This window comes from Cariama cristata, unplaced genomic scaffold (assembly GCF_000690535.1).
Source record: "Cariama cristata isolate BGI_N322 unplaced genomic scaffold, ASM69053v1 scaffold38997, whole genome shotgun sequence".
Classification (NCBI taxonomy): domain Eukaryota; kingdom Metazoa; phylum Chordata; class Aves; order Cariamiformes; family Cariamidae; genus Cariama; species Cariama cristata.
In genome coordinates this window covers 4,860-29,119 of record NW_009626705.1, presented here as the reverse complement: position 1 = coordinate 29,119, position 24,260 = coordinate 4,860, and the positions used below count along the sequence as shown (strand labels likewise).

Sequence of the window (24,260 nt, the reverse complement as noted above, 5' to 3'; positions counted from 1 at the left end):
GATAGCTTTTTTTTTAAAAAAAGCAAGCAGATAATATTACTTTTTGCTTTTATGCAACACAAGTTTTGGTAGAATGGCATTACTAATGACGTGAATTGTTCAAGGGTAAGAAGTAAGAACTATACTAAAAGTACATATGCAACAAAATGGAAACCTGAAGTTTTATGCTAGGCAACTGCAGAATATTACCAAATTCAAATTTTGCAAAATGCAGAGTTCACAGACTTTTTGATGTGCATTTTCTTGAATAATTTAGTTAAATACTGCATTAGGAAAATTACTATTGTCAGCAAAAGAAGGAAAGCGCAAGTAACTATCGCATTGACTTTAGAAGTGTGAAGATTAATTTTGTCACTGGTATCCTCCAGGTTAAGTTGACAAAAAAAAAAGTTAACTCATGGCTGCTGCTAAAATACTAGTGCCTTTTCTCACAAAGTTGTTCTTCAAGTATCGGGGGGGGCGGGGAGAGAGAGAGAATGAGAGAATACATAGATGATTTAAAAGAGAGGTCTTTGATAAAGCATGGTACATATATCTCTAGGTTTTCTATTATAAAGAAAGCCCTAAAAGCAGGGATATACATTTTTGTCAATCAGACAAGCAATGAGTCTACCGTGCCCCTAGAAAGTGTGTCCAAAAATACTTTATTTGCTTCAATAAATCAACAATAAATCAAAAGTTCCAGGAAAGGCAGCTAAAGGACTGTTTCTTTTATGTTTACATTAATCTAAAATCCACTTGCCAGACTGACATTATTACAAATTAGGCATCGTCAGAGGATCACTGCAAATTCTTCAGGGCATCTGACAAAGATCACTGCAAGAAAAGTCTGTAGTGTGGGATTTCAAGTTGCAAGTGAGAAGTTTCAGGTTAAAATTTTGACAACTGGATAGAACAAAGGGTTAAAATGTAACCATAGCTTTTTTTTTCCATTTTGTGAAAAAACAAAAGCAAAAACAAAGCACCAACTGAAACACTATGGTGATGTCAAAGAATTAGCAGACAGCAACACATCTTTTACAGGCAACAGTGTCTACACAACCTTACGTTACAACCACTCACCCTCAGTAAGAATTTGTGCTTCTGAGTTGATGGCAGTACCCAGAAAATCCAACATCAAATAATGGTCTCTTTCTGATAAAGTTTGGAAAGCTACTGCCAATACTAAATTCAGCATTCCATGTATACAGAGGCTGTATGGTATTGGTAAAATGTCAGTATGTATTGTAATACAACAGAGAATCCATGTCTAACCTTTGGAAATTATTTCAAGCCTGTGCATACACTTAAACGTATGTTCACAAAGTTCGTCCAGTACTCCCTGCCCTCCCAGTACTCCCTCATTTTACCTTGAGTCTTGAGCTTCACAAATTCTCTGGACTAAGGTCAGGTCTGGGGTACTGACAGGAAAAGCTGTCCTCTAAATGTACTACTTTCTTCCCTGTTTGCAAGGAAAGATGACAAGCATTGTTCTGATTACTGCTGGTACATGTAAGTATTGCTTTCAAATATGCCCCCAGTTCAATTCTGTAAGCCAAAAGCCAACAACCTGTGACACTGCTGCCAAAGATGGCATTGAGCTACACTGTGACTACAGCAGAAGGCAGTTACTGTGAGGCTTGGGAAGAGGAATGCTCTGCCACTGAGGCAAGAAAGGGTTCCAGGACAGCAAGAGCAGTAGTCAGTGCCTCAGAAGGCAGCAAGAGCTCACTGGTGCTTGGAGACATCTTGCTGTCCATGGGATTGTGCCTCAGTCCCACTGAATTTTTATGAACATTCTCAATTTCTAGTTTGATAAAGAAAAGCACAGATCTGGCAAATCCTCCCTCTTACAAGACTGCAACTGTTGTGTTTCAGTTCAAACAAAGTGATCGGCACTAAAACAATTTGTCATCAAATACGATACAGGCATGGCATGCACTCGTCAAGAGATCAAGTGTATCCCAGCATATGCAAATAAAAGCAACCAACATCTTATAAGTAAGTACATTAAAACCAAGAAAATTAGCTTTGTGCCACCAACTCAGATGAATTTTTAACATGCTATTAAAGAATCAGAGTTTGTTTAATTGTACAAATAATTTTCTGAACTGTAACAAAAAAAATCAATATGAAAGGGTATACAAGTGCATCTTTTGAAATAACTAGTTACACACAACTGCAAACTACAATTGGATATAATCTCCATTTTGAGATTTTAAATTAAAGGCTTTGTAACATTTTTGAACAATTCCTATAGATTGTCTTATTGCTGACCGCTTGCATTTTTTTCCCCTCTTCTACAACAGAGTCAATATAGTTGAGGGGTTTTTTTGTTTGTTCGCATGCTTATATGAGCTTCAGTGGTATTGGCAAGAATATTCTCAGTAGTGCAAACATACTTCTTCAGCAGTAGTTTGTTTGTGTGTCAGCTCCATAAAAAATAATGAAAGGACATTGCAAACAGTCTTAAAATGAGACTGTGAAGCACATGGCATGCGTAGCACAGTATAAATGCACCAAGGAAGCCTCTGTCCAAGCTGCCGTACAATTCTCCTAAGCCTAACTTCCTAGCTTTTTCTTACTACAGTCCGCCAAAATAGGACTACTGCTTCTCCAAAGTAATACACAGTTCAGAGCGGTTTCACACAGAACAGTTCCACTATACAGGTCTTCAGTTCACTCCTATAAGCTCTCTTAAGTAACAGCTGTATCACCCACCCATATGTGGGCTTGGGACACATTTTCACACCTCCGGCATGAAATGACCGCTGCAATGCCAAATTCATACCAAAACATAAGAAAAAAAGGCGATAGCCAAAGTAGGTCCACAGCAGCTCCACTATTCTGCTCAAAAGTAACACTACACATTTCTAGTTTGCTTCTGTTAAAAAGGTTGCTTATCTTGTTCACAATGCTGTATTGTATTCTGCTTTCAAGACATAACTATTTGTTTTCCTTTAGAATAACAAATGCCTGGATCACAATGTCAGGCCATGTTTCAGCAATTCTGCTAACCTGCCAGAGACACACACTGATCACAAAGTGGGTTATATAGCAAAAATACTGACAACTCATAACAAAGACAGTAAGAACAAGTTATGTCATAGACTCAAAGATCTGCCAAAAAAATCAACTATTAAAACATTGTTTCGTTTTGACACAGCTTTACATTAATGCTTCACTTCTCTTCAGGAATTTCAAGATTTGCCAGCCTTTGGCATGAATAGTTCAAAGGACTGAAAGAAGTCTTGGGGTTTGTACCAAACCTATCCTCCTCTCAGCCCACTACATTCAGTTACCACAAGTGATCACACAGTATGTGGGCATTTTTTTTTAGCAGCACAAGCCAACCTCCTTCTCTTTCATGTGAAGGTGTGGTGGTGAGACAAACAGGGTGGGTCCTAGAGGCAGGAGAAGAAAGCAGAAAAGGGGGGGGAACTGGTTTGAGGAGGACACACATGTAGTAGAGAATAAGGAGGAATTCACAGTACAGTCTTTAGAATGAGGGGATGTGGGGAGGAAAGCAAATTTTTGTTTAAAAAAATTAAGAGCCTGTCTTAAAACATTACTTGAAATCCTGCTTCAACCACCCCAAAAACCAGTATTGGAGAACTGCAACAGTTTTCTCATAGACTGCTAAGAAGCAGCAACAGTAGAAAGGATTTCCTGGTTCCTTACTCTGACACCCACTGTGAATTCTGGTAATCTCTTTCATCTCTGTGCATCCATTAATTAGCAACTGAAGCAGGGTAGTCTGAAGCATCCAAGGTGAACTTCTGCAGTAGACAAACATGAAAGCATGGAACAAAAAAAGGAGGTTACAGGGAAAAAAAATTACACTGATGAGCACTTCAAAAAAATTTTTTTTTAGGATAAAGAAATAACTCCCAAACACAGATGACTGCCTTACAGCATGAATGAATTGTACTGTTGACAGTGACAGAAGAATAAACAGTGAAGATTTACTTAAATTAATTTCACTTTGTGATTACAAAAAAACCCCAACGTAACTTTCCTCTATAAATTAATTTCCTTAGGATTTATACCTACTGAAATACAGATGTAGCAACACTGGAGTGATGGACACCTTGCAACATTCTCCTAGCTTTAAGATAACATCTACTATATTTGCAGCTTTCTTCTTCACATATGAAAGAAGCTTCTTCACAGGCAGCCATTGTTTGCACTAAACTAAGTTCATCAGGTAAAAAATAAATGCAGCATAGAAGTTACCTTTCTAGCTGCCAACACACAAGAAGGATACAGAAACTAATGAAATATTTAAAACACAGCACACTGTATTACACATATAATTTGTTTTTCATTTCAAGTTTATTAAAACTTTAGCAGTACAAATGATCCAGGTTTTAGATTATCAAAAGACCAAACTGAAGTCCACATCTTAAAAAAAGGCGTTCCCCAAAATGTCTCTAAAATTTTGAGACAACGGAAACATTAAGTCCACAACTTCATCCGTGCCGGTCGTCATCTGTTCCAGGACTTGTTTCATGATCAGACTTTTTATCCTTACTAGGGGCATGATCTCTTTCCTGACTCTTTGATTTTTGGTTTATTTCTTTCTCTGCTGAGGATCTGGTCTTTTCCTTTTCTTTACTGCTGCGTGAATATGACTTTTTTGATTCTCTCTCTTTGCTACTTGGTCTCTTTTTTGAGTCTGGACTTCTATCCTGATCTCTACTAGACTTCTTATCTTTACTGGATTCAGGACTGCTACTTTCACGGCTTTTTGAACGCCTCTTCCTTTGGCTTTCAGTATCATTTCTCCTATATGAGCTTCTGCTTTCTCTATTTGAATACCGCTCTCTGTTTCTGCTTTGACTTTCCTCCCCCTCTGAGCTCCTCGAGTCTCTCCTCCTTCTATTTTCTCTTCCTCTGTATTTATCTGGTGTACCTCTCCTTTCTCTGCTTCTTGATCTTCCTCTTCTTCTTGTTTCTCTATCTCTGTTCCTTGAATAGTCTTTACTTCTACTGCGATCTCTGTCTCTGCTTCTCGATCTTCCTCTCCTACCCCTATCTCGGCTCTTGCTTCGATCCCTTGTTCTACTGCTGGAACTATGCTTTCCTCTAGCATGCTCACGCTCTTTGCTTCTTGACTTACGTTTTTCCCTGTCTTTACTCTTCCTATGGTCTTGTTCGTTACTTCTTGAGCCTGCCCTTTTACTTCTCTCCTTGCTCCTACTTCTTTCTTTATCTCTCCCTCTAGAATCATAGCGCTTTTCTTTTTCTCTACCTTTCTCATGGTCTCTCTCTTTGCTTCTTGATCTTATTCTCTTTTCATCATGTCTACTGTGCTTAGAGTCTCTCTCTTTACTTTTTGATTTCTCTCGGCTTTTACTATGGCTTCTAGATTTAGCTCTTTTCTTGGCCTTGCTTTTGTTATGCTTGTCATCTTTTTCTGAATTCCTTCTTGTCTCCCTGTCTTTACTGCTGGATTTGTGATCTTTTTTCTTCTCTTTTTCTCCTCTTCTGCTTGGACTTTCAGAAACTTGTCTGTGGTCTGATATTTTTCTCTCTTTTCCTCTTCCTGGGCTTTTTTGATTATCTTTCTTGTTTTCATTTATTTCACTCCTTGGAGAGAGAAAGATAGGATTTTTTAAAATATTTTGAATCCCCTCCACTCTGAAAAATTAAGTCAGAAGGCAGCTTCACAACTGAAACTTAAATCACATTAGGCTCTATTAATAACTATATATTTACAGTAGCATGATTAAAATCAGACACAGTTAAGTAATCGGATAACCAAGTCAGTGCCCTGGTTTTTGGATGTAACTGTAATTGAAAATCTAAGATGACAGGTATTACTTTTAATATATAAAAAATTTCAATGTATATATTCCAGAGAAAAGTAATCTTACTTGTCCCCTTTTATCCATCTTTCTCCACTAGACACTCTCATTCTTTGAGCTCTTTGCATTTCTTGCCTCCAATGTGGAGGAGTTTCACTGCGTCGGAATCGATCTCTTGACCTGGATCTGGAAGGTGTCCGGTAACGCTTGAAGGGAAAAAGAGAAAATTTGGTGTAAGTTTGAATTTCACATGCTGTGATAGCTAAGCAAGATTTTTATCCCTGGCGGTCAATTCTACATAGCACCTAATATGACACTTTACATGTATATATTAACTTACTGAAAAATATATTTGACATTCAGCTAAAGCAGGAATAGAAAAGGTCTGATGAAAAAACGATTTTTAAGGTTAACTTCTATTTCAGGAATTTTGTACTCAGCTGAAAGTTCTTCTGTTGCTTTTAGTTAGCACAAAAGCAACTCACTTTTCTAACACTGAAAATTCTTCTTAGCTTTGACCAGCAACACAAAAACAATACTTCACACTTTTTCTTTAAGGTTTTTACTGAAAATTTGAGGGATAGAGACTTCTGTTACTAAAAACATTTGCTACAAGCAGTGCATAGCATATGGCTTCACAAAATCAGAAGAACCAGTCTGACAGCTCCCCACTGCCAGAAACGGGCGTTTTCCCCGCATTTCTGGCACTGATGTCGTACTGGTTCTGATGTTCACTAGAACCCTTTTTGAGCTAATTCCATTCTCTAATTCACAGAATACTACAGTAACACAAAGAAAGCATTTTTTGTTCCCCTCCTCCCTCCCTTCAAATAAACTCACATGCAAACAGGAAATAATTTAAATTTCCTTGTTGTCTTCCTTCAAGCTTCAGTCCCCGAATCAATTATGATGCACCATAAATCCTGCCTCTTTTGGGGTTTTTTGTTTATTTTGGGGGGTTTGTTTTTGTTTGTTTCTTTTAAGTCAGCCATCCTAATGAAAATGGTTAGTAACACTACCAGTAAGACTGTGCTACCACCTTGTTTATGTTGCGGAACAGATTGTAAACATTTATTTACCCTTGGTCCTCTTCCTTTTATTTTCCTTCCAGATCTGGTCACTAACAGCCTCCTCTGGTATGTTGACTGTGAATTCGATAGGTTACTAAAAATAATTTTTAAAAAGTTATATTGTTTATAACAGCAAAGAAAGAAGGAAAGAGAACATAAAACCAAGTGAAAAAAACTCTTCATAAATTAAGCTAAATGAAAACACACATTTAATTTTATTTTTTTATTATCAGTGCAGACAGTAACAACCACACAGTAAAAACCACAGATTCTGTGACCACAAAATATTTCACAAGATCTCCAGGTTATTCCATTTTTAAAAGAAGAGTAAGTCATAGATTCAGATTGGACAATTCCAACAAAGTCTAAATGAAATTGCACCGCATTTTACTTTCTTTTTCTTGAATCAGTCATTTTAAATTTTTCATTCACCAAAACCATTTTCAAAGACTAAGCCTTTGTTCTAGGACAAAGACAACAGGTGCCAATAAACTGAAAAATCCACTTTTCATCCAGCAGTGCTCACAACATGGAACTGTTTAACACGGAAAGGACTCATTTAACATGAGAGTCCTAAAACAGTGACATGACCATAGTCAAACTCAACACAGATATATTACCTTTCTCTTTCCTTCTCTCTGCTTTTCCTCTCTTTTTCCTTCTCATCTACTTTAGGAGGACTTTTCCTCATCAGGAATCGGTTTTCAGGTACAGGAGGAATTTCTTCAGGACGGACAGTAGATAATGGCTGTGCTTCAGGGTTTTCATCTTCACTTTCACTGGATGAGCTTTATTTTTGTATAAAAAAATATTTAAAGTGAGTTATTTGGATGAGGCAAGACCTTTCAATCTATTTAAATAATTCAGAAATTCTCTTAATTCAATACACAATGACACCACAAAAAACTCAGGAAACGGCTTTTTCAGAAGCAACTTCCCCCCCTGCTGGTATCTTTGCTCCAAAATGTACAACTGCAGTAGATTTCTGACCAACGTTTTCATTTTTTACCTATGACTTCCAATGGTGCAACACTGAACATACATTTACTCTCTATTTAGATATTTTTTTTTTTAAAAAAATTATTTTCTTGAGAAAACACTATCAGGAGAGTCAAATTCAGATTTTACACAAGCACAGATAACTGGCAACAAACTACTGTAATTCCAAGCAGTTGATATAAACAAACTTGTGTGAAATGGGCTTAGTCCCACAGAAACAATGTTTAGGCAGCACTGCCCTAAGTGAACAGATCTTACGTTTTATTGCAAGCTTCAAAAAGTATGACTTGCACTGACACAACCTGTATCTCACATTGAACTATAAGCAAAACTATTAGGTTAGAAATAACATTTTCAGAAGCCAGAGTGCCTTTTGAGTTTTATTATCTTCCAGTGCAAGGCTTTTGGCATATGAGACAGAAATAATGTTGCTAAGTATGTTCATTTATTAATTGTTCAGCTTTGCTTTTATTCCTGCGTACTACATTCTAGTAAGTCCCACTGCATATAATTTCAATTGAATTGTACAGAAGCGAATTTAGGGAAACAAGCCATCACCACCCATTTCAAACCAAGCACTCCTGCAACTTTTCAAGCCAAATATACGTAAGCCTTAGTCCACTTCCTCACTCCTTTACAAGCTGCAGCACGTAGGCACATGGACACTGTCCTTTGCCATCACATCAGAAAAATTTAAGCTTGTACATGGAAACTGATTGTCTCCCAAACTTCAAAATATCTACTCCACTAGTTACAGAATACTATTCTATAATTACTAGACAAGAAAACGGTACTGTATGGTATGCAGGTAACAAAGCAAAATCTCAAAATTGACCTTTTCTTGCTTTTCTTTCTCTTTTTCTTTTCTTTCTTATGTTTCTTGGAATTTTTCTTGTGTTTCTTTTTTCGTTTTTTAGATTTCTCTTCTGAAGCACTCTCAGAATCTGATGATGAATCAGAAGATGATTCTGAATCACTCGAACTTTCCGAGTCACTGGATGAGGAAGATGACTTGTGTCTTTTCTTTTCTTCTTTCTTGGCTTTAAGTCAGAATAGCAGAGACACATTTTAATATCACACACTTCTAAACAAATCTCAGAAAATCAACTTATCTAGTATCTGCCTGAGCTTCTTCCAATTGTATTGTGGGACTACTTCATCACAATATTTAAGAACAAATTGAAATTTTGGAGAAAACACTGTTTCTCCCAAGTACAATAAAGGATATGCCTAGAAATACATCAGAAATTTCAAACATTTTGTATTTATGAAGCTCTAAAGTATCAAATTTATACTGTCAAGAACTTGTAGACCTTTAAGTTTTCAAATGATGTTTTACACAACATAAGCTACATATGAAAAATTATTTATAATTTATTTAGAAAGCATTTATAAAAAAAATTTCTTTGGCTTCAGGTTTAACTTCATATAAAATCTATTCAAATCACAAACAAGAGAAGTTTTGAAACAGAAGTGGCATAAACTAAACTGATTACTCATTGAATTTAGCTCAGAGGGAAGATTCAAACCACCAACCCTCCTGCTAAGTGAAACCATGCTCAGAGAACAGTCCTAATCCTCCAGCTCATCATGTGTTAGGTTTTTTGTTTGGTTGGTTTGTTTGTTTTGGATTTTTTTTGTTTTTAACAGAAAGATACAAATAACTTACTAACCATCTGGTATGAAAAGGAACACTACTAAAGAGTAGACTCGTCCTTAATTACGTATTTCACCATTTCTCATGTGGCTGCTGAAGCTGCAAATCAGCAACTTACTGGCAATCTGGTATTAGTCTGACAGGAACTAATCCAAGAACAAACACCCTTTTTATGCCCTTTAACTTATCTGAGACCTATGTAAACTATTAAAAGTGATGCAAGCATTATTTCAGAGTCACACTAATTTGAAAAAAATATATACAATAAAAAAGGTACTATAAAAACTTCACTAAAGGAAGTCTAGGCTTCTGAGTTGTGGCACTTCAGGTAAATCAGTTAAATAGCATGAATACTCTTCCTATGTGTTAGGAAATTCCTGTCCAACTATTGTCCAGAAAATTAAAAGCTCTATCCAGAAAAATCAAGATGAGCACACTGGTTGACTTTGGACTGCTGCAGTTGACTTTTCTAATTAGCATCCAATGTTATTTTACTTTGCCATTGCAAACTGCAAAGATAGCCCACCATTCACTACACAACATACTACAGCCACAGACAGAAGAAACAGAACCTTCACCATTAAACAGAAGAAAAATACACCAAAAATAAGCATCAGTGTCCAAACAGCCTGTTTCTTTGTCACAGCAAACAATCCATATTTTAGGAGAACACCTGTTAAGACCTTAGAACAGGCTTCAGATGAGAGACAGAAATGAGTTTTAAAATTGCGCATGAATCCTAGCTGAAAGTATTAGCCTATTTTGCAAAGCTTTTCCAAAGAATTAATGGTTTAGAGATATTAGCTGACCTACACCAACATACAAGCAGTTTAAATGCAACCTCCCACCCCCTGCTCTTCTTCTGCACAAAACAGGTAAGGGAAAACATTTGGCACCAAAGACAGGATTATGACTATGGAGCCTGTCTGCATCTGAAAACTATTCAGACACAGAGAACACAATGTTTTCATATAGCAGAGAACATAAAGATGTCTCCCTGAATAGCCTACGTTTTTTTCTATTAAAGACAGAGAAATTCAACTGTTTAGTCTAGCCAAGCATTTCTTCTATTGGCTTCCCCTTGTGCCCAACAAGATGATGCAATTTGTACTTAGCTATTGTGTACCAGTTATTGTTATAAAATAATTAAGGCAAGTAATTAAAGAAACTCTTGTAAAAAAAAAAGTTAAAAATATGTTATGGTAACTTTCTTACTAGATGAGTTTTGACCTTGGTCTGCAGAAAGAAAGTCCTCTTGGGTATTACAATAACTCAAGTATCAGAAGATAAAAGATTTCAAGAACTTCAAAGAATTACAGATTATTAACCAGCTTTTTACTTACGATTACCCTTGATTTTGTACATATGGATGGGAAGAAAAATGCCACTTCAGAATTCCCTGTTAGTAAGCTCTGATCACAGACCACACTTACAAGTGTCCAGGAAAAAAGTGAGAGTGGCAGCAGTACCAAATACTAAGTATCTATTAAGAGCTATTCAACTTCCAGTGTGCAGCTATTTTGAAAATGAGTTATTTTAGTTCTATATAAACAGCTCAGAGATCTGAAGGAAAAAAAAAAATAAAAATGACACATGTAGAGAACTTGAGGCAGAGGAAACAATTCTATGAGTAGATCTCATAACTGCCCTTCTGAAAACATAAATGGCTATTTAATGCAACAGCATATCAATTTTTGGAATTATCAGTATTAGATTCTCCAACTGCTTAGCAGGCATTATTGAGTTGACTGACTCTCAAGAGTTAGTAGTAAGTATCTGTAACCGCATTCATGTGTGCTCAACGTGGAAATTCTCAAATTCAACACTAACTTGATCTCATTTTGCAAAACTGCATGATGGCAGGTAGCAGTTTTTCAAGGATGATCAAAAGCAATAAAACTTCCATAAAAATTCTTTGCTAAATAGGTCAGAGAAGAGAATAAAAATGAGTCTTGGGGATAATAAGTAAAATGCTTAGGGACACATTATTTGCAATAATAAGCTAGTACTTAACTTTTCATGGGAAAAATAATTTTCATTTGGGCTAGAATTATAAAAATCAGTGAGGACAGATCCATAGTTGCCCAAAACACATTTCTAGTTGCACTTCAGACAGCTTCTAAGGATAGATGATGTGCTGTGGGAACTTCACATTGTCTCTTGGAAAATGGACATAACTGGGTATGCTTTAGAGTAGCAAAGTTAAGTGTGGATATATTATACCAACCACAGAGGCAAACAATTATGGGTTCCTAATGGAGAAGAGAGTCAGCATTTCTCAGAAAAGCAACAGTTAAGCTCTCATTCGTAGCATCATCTCTTAACTTTTGTTCTGTAATATAGTTATTGAATGTAAAAAAGTAAAATCTCAAATATATGAAGCTATCATATTTTACTCCCATCAATTCATCTTCTCACCTACCATGTCACCTAGAACACCTTCTGGCTGTAGACTGTGATGCACTGATGTTCTAGATCTACCAGCAGCCCTCAGTACTGTTCCAATGTTTTCATGACAATATCCATAATGAAAGCTAAGGCAGTATTGCTCCTTATCTTCAGCAAAGTATGAGCTGGTAGCATTAGATCATCTATGTAAGCCAACACCTCTTTTGTAGGAATCCAGCATCCTGCTCTGTCAGGTCTTCCATTCAGAATGCAGTGATATATACAGTGGTGAAAGACTTCCTCATCACAGTGATGCAGAACACTTGCTTCTAAAAGAACTGGCTGAGATAAAAGATCTGGATGACCCCAAGCTACCTGGGATGCAATTCAGGTAACAGTGGATCAGATTCAAGGCGCAGAAAAATCTCAGCCCCTCTTTTTGTGGTCATACTCTTTACGGATACCTTTTTCTCCTTCTAACGTTACCGCATCCCCACACTGGTACAGTGGATGAAATTTAATCCCATTGCACAAAATTGCATTGATTTTTCAGATTAGCATCACAGACACAAGTCGTATCTGTATGACTTCTACAGTGACTTTTTTCATGGTGTTTTTTATGTGTTTATTCACAAGCCTCATTTGATACATGACTAATGAAAGCCTGACAACCAACTGAAACACAACCTCTGTACTTCACAGATTGTATTAGTCTTCTGGTCATTTCTGGGTGCAGTATAAATGAGCAAATTGTCTTATCCTTTTAGGACAGCCTGCTGATTGAAATCAGCTGGTTCTTACCACGTATTTTTAGAGCTTCTTGCGAAATACTTCCAAAAGATGGGTCTCATTTTTTTACTTCCCTTGTTGGTCCAGACAAAGATACCTGGTCTCTTTTCCGAAACTTATGCTCAACGTCCTTGTTAAAGCACTATATTTAATAAAAAGTCTCTGTAATATTTTTTATCAGTTTTACCTTCTCTAAATATATATATACATTCAGAGTGTAACAAGTACGTATTTATAAAAGGAAATGGAACAGTTTCCAAATTTCATCAGGCTGGCTCTGCATTAGGGCCTCTTAGGGCCCACATCTCCCCGCACTCAGCTCTGCCCTCCACCTGCCCAATCCTGGTGCCTAAGGCCTCTTGTTCTCCAGAAACTCCTGCTGCCCACCATTATCTAGTATTGTGTCTTATAGTCAGTTGAGTGGGCTACCCCATCGCCCTGGCACCAATTTCCCTCTGTGGCACACCAGCTACAGGAAGCAGAGTCTCCAGGATCCCAGCAGTACTGTGGCAAAGAGGCACAAGGACACAGACAAATGGGTAGGACCAGACAGTCAGATCTTTCCAGAAGCCTGTTCTCCTTTAGGAGAAGTTAAAGGAAAAAAAAACATTTTGTATATATTTTACTCACTCTTTTGAGACAAGTACTTTAAAGTCCTGTTTAATGGCTTTAAGTCATCAGACTGCTCAGTGCCAAAACTTTCATTTAGTCACTCAATTTCAAGTGTTCTAGAGCAGACCAAAAAGAGAGTGTGGCAAACCAAGGAAGACATATATACAGAGTGGGTATGTCACTCACTAGCTTCACCCATTCTCTATCTGTATGGTTTTGTTTTATTTTCTAATCTACGCCACCAATGCATTTTCTGATACCATGTTCCTGAGTACTGTCTAGAAAACCAAAATTATGTCCTAACACTCAGGGTGACTTACGAGTTTGTCTAAGTAGTTCTAGGACCTTTGAGAAGTCAGAAGCCATAAGATAACTTTGCTTGGAATTCTGAAGGTGTTGAAGAGATCATTTCAGACTCCAAACTCATTCTGCTAGACATCACAACAGATGAACACAGAACTGCATCAAAAAGGAGAGGAAAAACTAAGAAGCTCAAGTTTGAATGCCTGTATTTTCCTCAGGCCAAAGAAACAATTATTCTTGTCTCGTGCTTCCAATATCCTTGGTGTAACCCTTCACAGTACGTATCAGCAGAAGGTGCTACAAATGACAAAGCCTAATGATCACTATCATAGTTCCTAGCAAACATGCATCCTGGGTTTCCTGTAATGAGATTCTCCAGAGTGACAGCAACATCTTAGATTGAGCTTTATTTTGTAAGAGAAGTAGAATCGAATCTCCAATACCATGCTCAGCTCTGGAATGCCAGAGCAGGGCATCCCTTCCAGAAAGAAAGGCAGGTTCTGCTATATTCCTGTCTAAGAATATAGTTTATATTAACTTAAAAAGGATATCTGCCACAGGGCAAATCCAGGCTTTTCTACTGTAAGTGCCTGTTCTGAAGATTTACCTGAAAGAAACTTGAAATAAGTTCAATACCTGCAAAAAAAGCAGCAGTTATCAAATAAAGTCAGACTGCCATCAATCTTCTTAACATAGCACTCTACTTTCTATGGGACAAGTGCTTGACAGCTTTGTACTAAAATTTAGCTAGTATAAGGACACCCAAGACAGGAGAAGGTTTGAAGAAAGCATATATGATGTTTCTTTAATGTCTTCTGCATCAACACCTTTTAAGTCTTTTAGAAGACAAACTGTACTGCAATGTTATTCACCTTTTCATCAATTGCCCCTCCATCCACCACAAATAAGTTTCTGCATATTTTTATAAGCAACCAACAGGGAAGAAAACGAGCAAATTACCTCATAGTTTGCATTTATATAAATGTACAGTTCAACTTTACCTTTGGATTTTGGAATTAACTCTCCACAACTCAGTATGCGTACTTCAGCATATGGTTTACTAGATGCATCTGTTTTCTGGTTTTCTATTTCTCTCACAACTTCCTGACCCGAGATGACTTGTCCAAAAACAACATGATGTCTGAAGAATTTAAACAAAAGTAAGAATTCTTAGTACTTAATTTTCTCAAGGTAGTTCCCAAACAAACATAAGAAGATAAGAGATATTTACCCATCTAAGTGAGGTGTAGGTTTAGTTGTTCTGTTGTTTCGAGATTTTAATTTAAAGAGAAAAACAAAGTCAGTATTAGTGGAAAGCAGTCAGCATTTAAAGCATGTCATATAACATATATGAAGGTGGAAGTTATTTGAGCGAACTAATAAAATTGAACAAAATCTATCTATATATATTACTGTGTTCAGTTAAAAGTATTTAATGTTTTATACATTAAACTACCTATTCAATTCATTACTTTGATTATCACATTTTACTGAACAAATGAAAGTGCACATAAATTTTTAGATAGCATCCTCATATAGGATATAAGTAGTATTCTATTTATTAAATTCTATAAATACTACCAGGAACAGATATCAAAATTAAGGCAACTGTCTCAGAGCAGGAAAACTGCTAATAACCTTCTATACATTAGAAAATAATCAGAAATTAAAGGAAGAAAAAAATATCTGTACATACAGATTATTTGACAAGAAAGTAGAACTGACTTTCTCTCAGCTTTCCCCTATACTAGCATTACTAAGGCATACAGATGTCACCCATGGCAGAAGTAAAAAACTGTGATAATTACAGTAACGACCAGTCAGAAATCCCAATATAAGGGTCTAATGGTAAGTGACATCCACAACTCAGTATGTTAATTAAGGTCATGAAACATAGGTAAGACTGACGTATTTCAAGAACGTTTTCTGTAGATAAATTAGATTTAAGAGTCTACTGCAATGTGTTTTAAGAATTTAAGTTTTGACTATAAATGAGATTGCATTGAAAAGTTATTTTGTGACAAAAAAAACCCTCTAGTGCTTTTCAGAACCCTCAGAGCTGTTTTGCTTCCTTCCAGACATCACTTATTAGAAGAAAGTGATAAGAGCTCTACAAGGAACTGAAAGGTTTGCTTTATTGCCCAAGTTAGAACACAACAACTGAAAACTACCAAGAGCTCTTTTGCATAGACAATAAGCACTAAACACAAAAGTGATAAAAATAGTCAGGCTGCCTAAACAGCGCATTAGGAAAATGGCTACTTCCATGCAACTTTGTGAAAAAACATCAACTCTAGGTTTGCAGAGGAGTTAGTCTTCAATATTTAAAAGGATTACCTTTATAGCTTACAAATGGCAAACCACACACACATATCAGAACAGTACAATACTTACATAAAGAACTGTGAACCATTGGTATCTTTCCCTCTGTTGGCCATTGAAAGGAGAAATTCTTTGTTGTGCTTTACAGCAAAGCTTTCATCTAAAGAAAGTGTTTTCAGTTACTTTAAATATACCACATATGCTTAGATAAACGCTATAATCTAAGTAAACTCATCCTTATTAAATAAATCTTCTAGTCACTTCAGTAGAAGTTGTATTAAAAATAGATTCAAAATAAGAGCTACTTTTTAATACATTATTCCTCCCATTCTAAATAATGCAATTTAATAAGGAGAAATATGTATCAATGGTTGACAGCCTGAGAAGAAACTAAAAAATTGAGCATTCTTGAACAAGAGATTTGTTTCCTACCACCGTTAGCAGAGACCTCATAATTTTAAGTTGTTGCTCTTCCTATTCTGCACATACTGATCACTGTCTCTTTGGAGCAGAAGAATTTTTTCAGCTGTGCATTAACTATTAAGAAACCCCTCGTTTTCAGGCAGTTTTGATGTTCTATTATTTTTTAATACACGGGGATATCCAGTTTGATAGCAATCCCAAACGACTTCAGTTTGTCTGTCAGAAACACAGATGAACTTATCAAGCTGGCCATCAAGAAAATAAGTTTAACTTGAATGAATCCTACTTCTGATGAGCAAATCATTGTAACAGTACCAACTAAATCCCAATGGAATTGTGAAATGTAATTACCATTCCTCATTTAAGACATCTGTAAGAGATTATCCTATCTCCCTCCTTTCCCAAAACAGCATAAAGGCTGTTACAGGGATACAAACTCTTCAGAGGAAGTTTTCTCAATATTGTTTAGATACAGATGGCAGGAGCAAGCATTAACAAAGAAGAAAAGTACACCATCTGTAAGGCTATGGTTTCACATCACTCTGCGCCACTGGCAGCGAAAGGGACTCATTCTCCAGTCACCTGCAGAATTGCTATCTGGCACAGCATCAAGTGTCAAGCTAATCCTATGGTGAGTTGGTTAAGGGGGATCCAGAAAAGCAAATACTCCCACAAATTCAGTTTCATACTGTGGCTGAGTTGAACAGCCAGCTTGCAACTGCCAGAAGGCATGTAGAGGTTTTCCTCCTTCTTCCATCTCCCCCAACCACACATTTCCTCAAACCCAGCTACCCATTTATTGGTTCTGATGCCCGACAAATTATCAAATTGCGTTCACTCACTAATATGGAAATAAATACCTTTTTTTTGCTGCAATAGTCTTTGGGCAAGCTGAATCAGCTGAAAGTTTGATCTGACTGAGAGTCAGTGCAAGGCAAGACCTCCTCCCTCTGCTGGCAGTTGCAAACTGTTGATTCAACTCAAGGTCTGATATAAAATTGCAGCCTGCCCCTACTAAAATAGTGAATAATTCTTTTGATTGTTTGCTGCCAGCTCAGACAAGAACCAATGTTAAAAGAAAAGTGGCAGGAAGGAGGGAGGAGCATAACTACTCCTGCTGGTGGCAGCTAGCCATCACATGGATTTAGGTGTAATACAAAAACTGCTCCAAGAAACACAGAGATGCTCCACTACATTCTAGACAAACACAGGCTGAGAAACACACTGCAGTGCAGAAGAGGTACTTCTGCAACACTGACTGAAAAAGAACCAGGACTGTGAGAAAACTGATGGCCTCTTTATCATTAATTCCTCTTGGGATCAGGAAAGCAGGGCTTTATGCTTTCTTCTAAATCAACACCTGCAAGGAAACCTGACTCTGTCATGCCTTTCTCTTTTTCACTGGAAGAAGAGACAATCTCTGACTTTCAGCTACCTGCTCAAGCCCAAAGGGTATGTTTAAAAACAGCTATAAAAATATAAACCTGGTGAAATGGGCAAATACAAAGGAGTTCAGTTTTAATTTTTGATTAATTAAAAAGGTTCATATCTTAAAAGTCTAATAAAATAACCTAAACTGGACAGTCAATGCCTCTAAGAAAAATCTTAACAAAAACAATGGAGTTCAGGTTTATAAAACAGAGGCTACAGAATGTAAAGGTCATTGTTTATAGTAACACCAAAATAGAGCAGATTGATAAAACTCTTACCTTCAAAAAAGCCACCATAAATGGATTCTCCTCCCCTGCCATTTCCTTTAAAGAGAAAAAGTGACAGTTACAATTTAAAGCAGTGATGAAGAGAGTCACGTTAAGTGCAAGGTGCTTCATAATACGAAATATTGATGCAACTGCATCCAAGTCACTGACACTATTCTTCAAGATATGCAAAGAAGATCAAGACGCATCTTCGTAGTCCCAAAGCAAACTTGGAAAACAAGAATGTATTCTCCCATGTATTCTGCTACAGTCCCCCTTTTTTCTTTATTTCCCAGCAGCAGATACAGTATTTTACGTTCACATTTAAACCTTTCAATAGAAAGTACTTAGTACTCCAAGTACTGAGATAACAGAGCAAAAATGTGTGTGCACACATGTGTGTAAGTTTATATAAGTTTATTATATAAGTTTTCATGTAAAGGTCCTTATGCAGAAAGAAGGGAAAAGACCAGTTGCATCACAGAATAATTAATACAAGTAAATGATGCTACACAGAACTCCTGCAATATTCTATTTCATAAGCATTAAAGTTTTCTTCAAAGATTCACATCATACCTTCACTGAAGTCACCTCCTTGGATCATAAAATCTTTCACAACCCTGTGAAACAGACAACTTTTGTAATGCAATGGCTTTTGGGTGGATTTTCCTGTACCCTTTTCACCTAAAGGAGAAGAGGAGGAACAAAATCCAAAATTACTCTCTGTAGCTGCAGAATCTCCACTACAGAAAAGTGCTATGTAAGTGCTTAATCAAAGTCATCTACTAAGCTCTGAAAAATTAGCCTGTGAGGCAGACACATATCTGTAATACCAATAAGAAACTAGCATTTAAGAAAGTAGAGCAGAAACTATCTTCTGTTTCTAGAGTTATACCAGAAGAACATTAGTATACAACTCTGGTCTCTTCCATGCAGATTGACTGAAATTAAACAGCCAGTTTAGGTTTAAGGTAACAGGCATTGCTCAGCAGCATGCAAGAAACACTCAGATCTTCAGCTACAACATGGCAAGGCTAAGGTACCAGAAAAGCTCGTAACAAAAACAAAGAGAAGGAGAAGGAGTCTCGCTCTCTCCCCATCTCAGGATTACAACCGCCATCTTCCTCCCTTACGTCAGCTTGGGTGCTCGGGACCCATAAGCAGACTCTTTGCTCCAGCTCCACCACTCTCTTACTTTCCCTGCTACCCTCAAATAGATAAGGTCTCTGCTGAGTTAGCAAGATGAATGGCTCATGGTGGGTCCTGTGAATGGCAGAGCCAACCTCAAAGTAACAATATGGTAATCAGTGGGAGTATGCTGGAAGGAAAAGGATCTCTTCCTCTTATTTAGCTGTAAGAGGCTGGTGCCTCCCTATGGATCTGACTAGCTAGAAAAAAAACTTTTGACAGGAACTTTGATAAATGTGAAGCTGTATCTGTTCCACTAACCTGGCACATGCCTAATGCAGGTATGCCAGGAAAACATGGAGCTGTTGATCCCTGTTTTAAGAAGACAGCATATACTTTTCAAAACTGCCAGAAAAAAAAAATAAGTAAAACAAAGAAAATCAAAATTTGAACTAATTTGCTGATGATCAATATCATAAACACTCTGCCCATATATTTTCCTCACTATTCTTCAATACATTAAAGCAGGAAAGTAGCTCAGCATCTGAATTTCGAGTTTGAATGTCAGGAACTAAGTATGAACTTAGTAGTAGTTGTTACTGACCTGAAATGCTGTTGAAAGACTTCAAGTCAAAAATTTAAATCAGTAGCAGGGAATAACATCTTTATGCAATAAATCTGACTTTTGGGGAGTTGATAGCAGATCAAGAATGCCATGGTCATGTGATACATACTCACAGCCATTAAAAAGAATCACATTAAGGTTTAAATTTGTTAACAAATTTTGATAATCTGATTTTGTTCCAGTAAACCCAATGTCAGATCAGATAATACCTACATTCCTGCAAACATCATGAATGGTGCACTAAGTGTTTTGGCTAACTTGACATAAACGTAGTTATGCACCCACACCTGATTCAGATCATACTACTACTGCTAAGTGATTCAATATTAACAGCTACAGAGCCTTGACCTGAAAAACAACAGAGCTGGAAGGAAAGGAAGCAGAAAATGCTGAAGACAGAGAGCACGCATGCTATTTATGCATTCACAAATTTTTTCTTTTGATAATAAATGTAAGTTTTGTTAAACTGACAGCATTTTCAACAAAAGCATGCAGTCCACAGGACAATAGTTTTGTCAGGAAATGCTTCCAGGAGAGAATCTTCTCAGTATTTTATCCAAGAAACAATCTGAATTTCAATAGGAATGGAAATCACCAGTCTCCATCAACAAAGAAAAATTAAAATGACGAAAAAAAAAAAAAACAACTAATGAATACCAGCAATAGCCTTTAAATACTTCAAAGTATCATAAGACTGAAAAGTAAGTCTGCATAGTTGACCTCTTACTGGCTACCTCTCAAGACTGGATGATGTTATATAATGTGAACAGTAGTATCTATGCTAGTAACAGAAAATCAGCTTACTGTGGCCGTATTTAAAGTTAATTAGCATATAGTCCCTGCAATGTACTAAGCCAAAGCTACAACTACTTTGATTCTACATCAGATGTATATGAGAAATCAGCTAAATCTCTAGAGATACCAAGAATCAATGTTTTACGTACTTATTTTTATATGTAAGAAAATGTCAGGAAAAATAACATAGACATCATCAAACTAGTTAACACGGTATTACATTAAAAACTATAAATAAAATTAAAAATCTACAAACCTGTGCAAAGGCAGCGAAAATTCTCACATGTCTTTGGACAGACATCTGAAAACAGTTCAAACACCACTCTTCCAGCTAGAAAAAAAAAGCCATATTTATTATGAAGTTAACTGCTATTTGTACTATTCTTATATATCTTGTATACAAATATCATGTTACTGAGTTGATATTTTAATTTTCTTACCAGGTACATTGTTGATGGCTATGTCAAAAAAGCAACGAGGTCTCTGGACCTTAACTCCCATGGCTTCAAAAGTTTAAATACTGTAAGTAATAAAAATAAAATTTAGTTTTTCCTTTTGTGTAGTGCAACTATGTGTAAGTCAATGTAGAAGATTTTACAAAGACAACAAAAACTGCAGAAAAGCAAACCTTCAAAAAAACCCAGAGAGCAAACATAAGTATTTTTAAATGTTCAGAAAACACAAGTATTTTAGGGTATTTTCATGTTTTGTAGACCCAAATGAGTGATTTTATTCATGTTTGCTGCAATAGTATTAAATTTAAACTTGACTGCCATACTTCAGATGAGGATATACAGAAAGAAAAAAATACTGTAAGGTACGGGGATAATAAAGTCTGCTTGCTATCCAGATAGTATAGGTAATCAACTAAGTTGTCTGCTCCTAGAATTGTATATCCTAGGTAAAATTAGCATCAGAGAGGGAAAAAAGAAAAAAAAAAAAAAGGAAAAAAAATCAGTTTTGAGACCAAACAACTTGTTTGAGTGCTCTCAAACAACTTTTTGCAACTGCCTTTCAACTGTTTAAAAAGACTAATTTGCAATCTCTGTTAGGCTCACTGTTAGTGGCTGAGGAGGCTGCGATCTCCACATGTCAACCCACCCCTCTGAGGGTTACCAGCTTCAGATCAGGCCTGTTCTCCATAGAAATAAGTCAGCTGCTGCAGTCCACAATCCAGTTCAGTTCATCTCAGTTACTATTAATTAACTGGGCCATGAACTACAGCTGCTCAAGAGAAGAACATACTGCTTGTCTATGAGCACAGAAAGGTGAACTGCACAGGACAGTGAACGTCAACTGCTGTAGGTGAGTAATAATTGTGCAAGTCAAGCAGGCATACTTTCAGAAATACCAGAACTTTTGTCACGAATAAAGAGAATGGTCAAAGAGTGGAAAATAACTTACGATGGTTACAACTTGATAAGTCACCAACATATTGTCACGTTAAGACTTAAGCATTCAATTTCTTAGGAATATACTTCCTGGATTCCTGTCACTGAAGTTACTGGGAGCAGCTCTACTTAGGATCCAAACCATTCTACATTAAAAAAATACAAAGATGTAGCTTTCCATAATTACTGCTAAGTGAAATGATTTTGGCTTTTTATTATTTTTTTTTCTTTTATGTCACTGCTTATCTCTTTCGAGCCACCACTATTCCTGGAGATATTTAAAATATGTGTAGACATGGCGCTTAGGGAAACAGTTTAGTGGTAGATTTGGTAGTGTTAGGTTTATGGTTTGACTCAATGACCTTAAGGGTCTTTTCCAACCTAAATGATTCTATGATTCTTTATCAAGAATTTTAATGCAACTTTTCCCCTGATTATATAAATCCCTTTATTTTTGTGTAATGTCTTAATCCCATTTGCATCTCTGGCCTTCTAACATTATGTACAATCATGATATTCTTTTCCCTTTCTGAAGCCCCATCCTCTCTGAATTACTTCAGGGAGCGAAAAAAAACAGTGACAGCAAAAGGATCTGTAAGACTGGAGTACCTTTTCCAGAACTTGGAATATAATCCATAAATTTTCAGTTCTAATTATTTTTATTGCCAGAGAACACTACTCAAATCTAGCTGACATACTGCATACATCTCTCCTAGAGCTTCACTCATAGCTGTGCCACAGAACAGCCTAGCCAAATTCAATTGTCACCATCTGTCACTCTCAGCTTACGATCAAGAGGCTGTAAGAAATCAAAAGACAGCAGTGTAATCATGTTAGTCGATATTCTCTCTACTTCTGCTCAGTGTCACTCCTAACATTTTGCCAAGATTACACAGTGAAAAATCACAAGAACAATGCAGAACTGATTTAAATTAACCACCACTCAGTATTTTATCATTCATGTGATTTTTTGCATGAGAAGACTTTGCAAACATGCAGAATCTCACTAGATACCCTCTTAGCTGTGTAAGGAATACATTAATTCACACAAGCCAGAGACTTGTCAAAAGCAGCAGGCTTGCCTCAGTCTGCTTGCTCCTCTCCCTGAATTACTGCTTCTCTTCTTTTAGTACAACAAATTTTGTAGCCAGGCAGAGAAACATAGAGAAAACACCTGTAGCTGAGAACTGTGACGCTGTCAGGTTAGCAGAAGGCTGACGAGCTCACCAGGCTCCTGCACAAACTCTGAAGCAGCACAAGGAAGGTGGCAGCATGGACAAGGGAAGGGAGACGAGACAGGTGGGAGGGGACAAAGTGCCTTCAGAACTGAGACCAACCCGAAGGACAGCCATCAACTCACGCTGTCAGCAGCAGCACAGACTATACAGCTGCACGGAGGGGCAAGGCGGGGGGATATTTTTTCTAGGAAACCTCTCAGAATAAATGCTACAATAAATACTGTTTGGTGGCAGAACTGAGAGTCTTAACTGAACTGAGACATTAAGGACCAGTAGTACCACAACCAAGCAATTGATTGTACCCAAACTTTAAACATTTAGCCATATGCTTGTGTCAGGAGGGATTTAACTCCTGCTTCACAGGCAATTTCCTTGACAAATGTAGAGGTATGCCTTAACATTTATATACAGTATTTCAGCCAAAATAAATGCAAACTATCTTAATATGCAACACAATTTTTATTTCAAACATTGATAAGGACTAAAGCTCAACCGTAAAATCAATGTCAATATACCTATGTCCGTCAATTTTTAACTCGATTTTGTAGAGAACAGGGTGGGAGAGAGAAGGAAGAAACAAAGAATTCTACTTGAATCCCTATCCTCACCAACTTTTGCTTAAATTTGATGTTTTGCTACCTCTACATTGTCTCATGAACAGTGGAACAAATGTTTACTCCATGTTCTAAATGTTATCTCCAATGTTCCCTGCACTTTCCCTAAATCCTCCAATAATATTCCCTAAATACTGGCTGCACTTGGTTCTAATTGACAGTTATGTCAACTGGTCCGTATGAACACCCTGACTAGACAAACATCAGGCCAAGTAAATATACCTAACTCTCAAGCTGATGTCGCCTAGTAAACCAGGCTAAAATATCAGTGACATTTATCCTACCTACCTACCAGTCAAGTAAGCATTTCCTCTTCGATATACTTAAGTATCCCTTGTACAGTTACTACGTCTGACAGACCTTCTCCTGAAATGTTACAGGGAAAACTACTGAGTTCAAATGATCCATAAACTATTAATT

At 36.9% G+C, this 24,260-nt stretch overlaps 1 protein-coding gene across 1 annotated transcript; it reads right to left on the bottom strand.

The window, feature by feature from the left end:
• Positions 1–4,451: 4,451 nt before the first annotated feature.
• Positions 4,452–21,118, bottom strand: PPIG (peptidylprolyl isomerase G (cyclophilin G)). Its single transcript, XM_009704129.1, has 12 exons — positions 21,038–21,118; positions 20,854–20,928; positions 18,626–18,733; positions 18,062–18,106; positions 16,002–16,089; positions 14,839–14,868; positions 14,609–14,748; positions 8,694–8,898; positions 7,480–7,647; positions 6,869–6,953; positions 5,859–5,995; positions 4,452–5,571 (listed from the first exon to the last, which is right to left on the bottom strand). The coding sequence occupies exons 1-12, from the start codon at positions 21,096–21,098 to the stop codon at positions 4,452–4,454; spliced, it is 2,262 nt and encodes a 753-aa protein (XP_009702431.1). The 5' UTR covers positions 21,099–21,118.
• Between the last annotated feature and the right edge of the window lie 3,142 nt (positions 21,119–24,260).